Here is a 6,962-nt window from a genome sequence, read left to right as displayed (position 1 = left end):
CTTTTCATAGTTTTTATGTATATGTAATCATAGGATGCGTGTGCTCTGTATGTCCATATGGAGGCGGGGCTCTTTTGTTAATTCATTACTAGACAATGGAATAATACAATCCGCCATTTTCTTTTATGATGAGTGGACACCAATGTCAGTCTAGAAACTATTTCTGCTCCATTTCCTTTCTGTAATGGTTCTGCGGCAAACTGGGACCAGCCACAATCGCATTTAGCCAAACACTACAAATATATGTATGTATATTATATGCCTACACATATACATACACATTTAGGTTAAAATAACAGGAGCTTTGGGGGAGGGTGGGATAACTAAAATTCACAATGAAGAATAAAGATGAAAAAAAAAAAAAAGAATCAGGTATACATTTCCACACTACCGTAATCCCATCCTTCGCCACTTAAAAAAAAAAAGGGGGAAAAAAGCACGATGCTGCTACATATCTTTGACTACAACAAACTCCCCATCGCCTCAACTCCTCACCCGTTCAAATGCTCATTTGGACATTAGCAAAGAAACACATGCTCAGCTAAAGGCAGCGATACAAGAAGCCAAAAGCAAGTAAACACAACAAAACATAAACAAGACATGATAGACTTGACAGGGAAATAAAATGCTAACCAGTAACATCCATCTGCCATCAAACCAAAAAAAAAAACCTTACCAAACCCAAATGTTATAACTATAACAAATAACAATAAAATAACCCATAAAAGCCCATCTGAATGAACGGGCAAAAAGAGGAAAACAAAGAAATGTCCCTTCAGTGAAGTCTATCTCCTCTCGCAGAGTGGTCGCCATATCACCATAATCACTTGTACGCGTGGTTCATGTGTGAAGGAGGGCTGAGGTCAGGAGTATGACATGAGACTAAGTGGGTGGGCGTCAAACCCAAAAGCTCAGGAGCTGCAAAGGAGAAAACACATCTTCAAAGTAAACGACGGGACTCCTGTGACATGATTTTGCTCCGCTGCCTTGTCGCCGTTTTCAAGTCGTTTGTTCTGTTCACTTTCATAGTGAGCAGGTGTGTGTGTGTGTGTGTATGTGAAGGACACAAGTGGGTGGAGGTTATTTGTAGTGGGGCACTGGGGTCGGGGTGGGGGGGGGTCATCGCTCCACACAGTTCAGTAAAGAGCATTCCGAGGTAAAAAAAAAAAAAAAAAAATGTAAGAGCAGCTGCAACGTCACTCCCATCCATTGTCCTTGATCATGTGAGCCAGCTCGATGATAAACTTTCCCTCTTTGTACTTTTGACTGCTCTCAAATGCGTGTTCCTGTGAAGACGAGAAGAGGAGACAACACTTCAGTTCAAGACCAATATGGGCCAGTGTGAGCAGAAATTCTGATTGTGTTTTCATTAACACAAAAGAATAAATAGGTCCTGATGGGTTTGCACAAGTGTTTTGGACATGATTTCCAAATGTGGATCAGTTCTGGTCATGTTGGCTCAGCTCAAAAAAAAAGGAAAACTTCTGTCTACGTTGGATACATCCTGAGAGATGGATACACCTAAGAGCGTGTTATTTTCATGACCAGACATGAACACAACATGCCAAAAATGGGGAACAATCACGATGGGTGAATCGCAAACTAAACCTCAAAATAAAGGCACTTTACTGTCATACAGAAGCACAGAAACAAGAGCCTCCTCACATTTGAATAAAACTGATTATCAAAATGGCTCGAGAATAATTAAGTGGTCAATTATTTATTCATTTATTAATTATTGCAGCCCCATTGTCATGTAATGGCCCATTGCTTAGTTTTATCATGCTTAGTTTCCCCAGACTTCTAGGACATTACATTAAACAAAAAAATCTTTGGTTTAAGTTCATAGTATATCTTCTCCTATATTTAAGAACCTGTTAAAAATAAATGTCTTATCTTTTTACTTTGAGCATGATAATAATATCATCTTGATAATATGCCTCCTACTATAAGTGAAAAGCAGGATTTTATAGCTGCAGAGAAGTTTCCTCCTGTGACCAAATGATGAATTACTGACATTACATGATTTCTGGCTCAGTCGTGCTGAGAACCAGGAAGTCAACGAGCGTCTGCGATGTGGATCACTTTCTCCGCTTGCTTCGTAAACCTGTTCTGCTTTGCTCAAGGGGCTGTTCTGAGAATCTCTAATTGTTTTGGTCACTGAAAGAGAAGCTTTAAGTGAGTCCCTGTCTTATACATTGTTGAATTGTTTTGCACCCTTCTATAGTCATTTCAGACAATTACCAGGACAGGCTTCTACAAAATGGTCTGACATTTAATCACTGTACCTCATCACAGGAAGCAGTCTGGCTGACTGCAGTCAACCTTTCATATCTGTAATAATATTGTGCGCTAGGAGACCAAAAAGTGCTCAACCTCTGAGCCTTAATACAAAACTGTCACTGTGTCTTTAACAAGCAACACTTAAATGGGCCAATTCCAATTCCTATCTTAACCCTCAAGCTCAACCCTTAATCTTAACTGGCCCTCAAAACCAAGTGTTGAGGGTTATTTTGTCACTTAGAAATGGGACACCCCTTAAATGCAGATATACGTCTTCAGACTGTAGGGGGCAGAATAACGTGAAAGCTGCGTCCAGTCTGTCAACTCCAAAAAAGAAGAAGAAGAATATTTATGTCACGATTATTTATTACGATCCGTTTGTCAGTCAAGTTATTAGGTTGTCAGTTAGTTATAAGATGATACTCATACAAATACCACAACCACGGACATATTCAGCTGACAGTTACCACACACCACGGCTTATTGAAAAGTAAACCATAGCAATCGATCGCTTGTCCGCACCGGCCGGCTATTGACAAAAGATCGTAAAATTAAAATAAATGTTACACAACAATGACGTCAGTAATCCATAATATGCGCCTAAACTAAGATAATACAATGGTTTTCATAATTGTTATATCTCTATTAACAAAGAAAATACTTAATTTGTAGCGAACTCGTTTCGCTGCTTTCGGTGCCATCTGTGTTATGTCAAAACATGCAATGCATTCTTGCTCCCAAGGGTGGTTTCAGAAAATCTCAATATTGAGGGCAATACAGCCCTTAAACTCGCCCCTCAACTTAATTTTTCTGAGAATCGAGACAGCACTTGCACTAGAGGGAGCGCGCATTTTTGAGATTGAGGGTCAAGCAAGGAATTGGAATTCACCGTAAAGCTCCCATAGAACGCCAGAAGTACCAGTTAACGCTGTTTTTTGGTGTTTATCTGGGCCATTCCCTTGTTTATGAAGCCCTGAAGGTATTGGCCAATCACAAGACAGTTGGGAAAGCTCTCGTTGGCTGGCCAATCACAACACAGTTATGTCTTCTGGGGGTGAGATTTGAGTCTGAAACAGCGCAACTGATGAGAGCTTCAGTGGGGAGAGATTTCTATCGGCTCATTTACAGCGACTAGGAGGTTTTTGACCATAAAAACAAATTAATGTTTGCAAGTAGACCTCCATAACTAATGTGCGATAGGACCACTCACTCTATGGGAGCTTTAAAACAATCCCGTGCTTTTGGCCTGTGACTCAGTAACACAACGGCAGGTATAAGTGATGCATTGCAAAACATTTAAATGGCAAAGCAAAAGGGCCCGACTTGAAGACTTACATATTTCCAGCCCAGGGTGGTTTTACAGTTTTCACAGTAGATATCAGCCACAGCATGTAAACCTGTGAGGAGTACCCGCTCCTCTGCTGGCCCGCAGCCGACATTCACCCTGTGAGGTAGACAGGAAGCAGAGAAAACGTTGCACTGGTCAAAAAGAGCAGTGGTCATGAAGGTCTTTTGCTTAAACGTAAAAAAAAGAAGAATCAGAAGTAAAAGAAGTCAAAAGCAGTCAAAAGCAGTTCCCGTCAATGACCTTACAAAACACAACTGGGGATTTAACATTCAATCTTTTCGCACTGACATTTTATAAGAAATTCCCAAAGGTGACATTTGCCGATCTTATGTTAAATTCCCCCAATAAAGTATTTCAAAGTGATGGAGGAAAACAGTCTCCCAGAATAGAAATAAAACATGGTGTACGAAAGCACATTCTAATAAATACTTATGTGGTCAGAGACATCTATTGGTTTTTCTTACCACTCCCTCCCAGTAAACTGCTGCTGCTGCTGCTGTTGATTCACTTTTAAATGGCATGTTGGTTAAAGTTTAAAAGACAAATAAAGTCACTCCAGTGTGGATGAAACAATCATATCCACCAAGGCTACATGGAGACGCCTGCAAAACTTTATTTCTCCTCCAAATGTCACAGTTTTAAGGCTAAATGTACTTTTACCCTCAGAACACTGGCTTCTGTCTTTCAATTTATTATGGCAGGTGAGAACAAAGTGATGTAGACTCAGGTGTCACGGAGCAGTTGCTCTGTGACACCAGAAAAATGTCTCAAACCTCTAGAGGTGGAGAGACGTCTGTGTGGTTCATTAAGACCGAGAGACTCCCAAAAAAAAACAACAACCAGCCACGAAATAAATCACTAACAGTTCAAGGATTTAAAGTGATGAATCCTAGACTGCAGTTTCTGCAGTGTGGACTGAAACTCACCACAAAGTGCAAAACAACTCCATCAGTCTGATTCGCCAAAAAGCAATTATTTGGTCATTAGGTTTAAGCTTCTTTGTAGACACGTTGATTAAACATAACCTGCCTCAAAAGAATCCAAAGTCTAATGAAGTCTTGATTTTCACTACGTTTGTGTAATCTATTATCCAAAACCAACCTATTATACCAACATCTAAAAAATAAAAATAAAAAAAAACACTCAGTGGTTACAGGGTTTTATTGGATTTGACTCCAACTGATTCCCAAAATGTTGAGTCTGTGTAGTTTTCTCGCTTTCAAATTCACCAATTACAACTTTCCATTTGTAATGTGAATGTTTGATGGCCTTTATAGTGCAAACCATTATTCCATAACGTGAAACACTTTTACAAAGCTTCGAAAAAAACAAATTTATCCCAAATCCCAAATCAAATTTCACAGATACTGTTCTACAATAAACAAAAGAAACGTGAACCAGTTACCAGCTGTCCGGACTTATTTTGCTTCAAAATAAGAGCCACCAACTTTGACTTTTGGCTGCTTCTAATATCAAACGTTTGACATAACTGTATTAGTTAATTCTATAAAATAAATTAAACCTTTTAATGTCATTTCACAAGCCTCGTCTTGCCAGTTTGTATGTTAAATATTATGTTAAGAAAAAAAGGTCTAGCATTTGGTACATTCCCTGGCCTCGCATTTTGTAAATTTGTTTCAACCTTTGTATAATGATAGTTTGCACTTCCAGGCCACCGTAGATATGACTGTTAGCAGCAATACATTGATAATATGTTTCCCACATGTATGGATGAAGCTGAAACAAGAGAGTTGTTTTTAAGCTTTAGCTTGGTTTATATTTGCCACAGCGCATCCAGCACATGCTAAAAAAAAAACACTTGATTTCCAACAAAAAACTGGGCACGGGGGCTCCAAACGTCGTCGCGCCCCTGAATTTGTACACAATTTGACACATCCAAGGGAAAACAGATGCGTCTTCATAAGCAGCTAAAAGACCAGAGAGACGATCACATGATTAAGAGGTCACATTTACAAAAGAATTGGAGGATTAACAGTGTCTATTCTAATGTAACCACTGTATGTTATCTCGCTGACATCCCGTTAATCCAGACAATGTCCTTGTACGACACCAAGCGAGCATTTTCTACAGAGGATTTGGCGCAAGCTTTGCCTTGTGCTGGGACAAACAAGGCATCATTTCCCCATTTTCTCAATGAACTGATTATGTGACAAAAAGAAAATATTCTCATAATCAAATAAATCAATCCAAGAGGCTGATGCTAAAGATTTCAGGCATGTGAATGTCGCCGGGCTCACGTGGCTCTGCTGCTGCACACATGCATATCATTTTTTACATTTCAGGTAAGTGCATGTATTTCAGTCATACTTGCGTCAACATCCTTTTTCTGGCAGCAATGGTTAACAGCTGCAGTGTGTTGGAGAGAAAACACAAGTGCACAAGAGTAAAGAACAACACTAAAATAAACACACACACACAGAGCAGCAGCATCAGGATGACTGGTGAGAACGACAGCAACACCGTTTATCACCCTGTCCAACAAATTAGCTACATGTGAGTCAAGTGTCTCTTTTGTTTACAAAGCCCAGATCAGACTGTAAATGACTCTGACAGAATCAGAAGAAGAAAGTCCAGAAAAGAATCCAAACATAAAAAGTGTTTCCACTCGGAAAGCAAACACAGTGAAGTGTAGGTGCGAGGCTCATACTTACACTGAATTAAACAGATAGGCTCTTCCTTGACTTCCTTGAAATGACTGAAATGAGAAAGAAGAGAGAGAAAAAAAAAAAATAAGACATGTTGACTGTGAAAAAACACTGCACAGTACAGGAATGTCAGCCAGGGACGCCCTCAGGTGCTTTTTCATCCCAATAAGTTCTGTGTACACTGGTGTTTCCACCGTGTCACGATTCCCACACTCAAGTTGGCTGGAGGTGAGAAATAAAACGAGGCTCAGGGAAGATAAATTCTTTCATCACCGTGTCATATTTAAAGGAATATTTCACTGATTTGCATTTAGCTTTGTATTACAAGATTAGGGTTAGTATTTTTGAAAAATTGTACTTGGTCCGAGGTTGCAATGCTAATTCCGCACTTTTTAGAATACCCAGAATGTAAACAGTGTCCGCCATCTTTGCTAACAGTTACGCTAACAGGACCAAGTGTCACTGGTTGGCACGTAACAAAAAAAAAAGAATGACGATATTTCTAAACTCAGGGGAAACTGAGGTTGGGAAGAACAATTTTTCCAAAAATTATACCCCGATTCTAGTGATACAAAGCTAAATGTAAATCTGTGAAATATTCCTTTAATGACAGAGGAAACAGTTTAGGGATGACAGATGCCGGGTTCTCTCATTTCCTTGTTGAC

General features: G+C 39.5%; 1 protein-coding gene across 1 annotated transcript in view; it reads right to left on the bottom strand.

Annotated features, from left to right (window-relative positions):
- Positions 1–1,166: 1,166 nt before the first annotated feature.
- The window catches only part of LOC310939646 (protein yippee-like 1), a 28,164-nt gene continuing 22,368 nt past the window's right edge, over positions 1,167–6,962 (bottom strand). The window contains exons 3-5 of the mRNA XM_083904454.1: positions 6,304–6,347; positions 3,619–3,727; positions 1,167–1,286 (exon numbers count right to left, since the gene is read on the bottom strand). Of these exons, the coding sequence (XP_083760580.1) occupies positions 1,197–1,286; positions 3,619–3,727; positions 6,304–6,347 (243 nt within the window). The 3' untranslated portion in view covers positions 1,167–1,196. The remainder of the gene's footprint in view (positions 1,287–3,618; positions 3,728–6,303; positions 6,348–6,962) is intronic.

Source organism: Microchirus variegatus (genome assembly GCF_963457635.1).
Source record: "Microchirus variegatus genome assembly, chromosome: 18".
Lineage (NCBI taxonomy): Eukaryota > Metazoa > Chordata > Actinopteri > Pleuronectiformes > Soleidae > Microchirus > Microchirus variegatus.
This window is presented reverse-complemented; position numbering and strand designations above follow the sequence as displayed.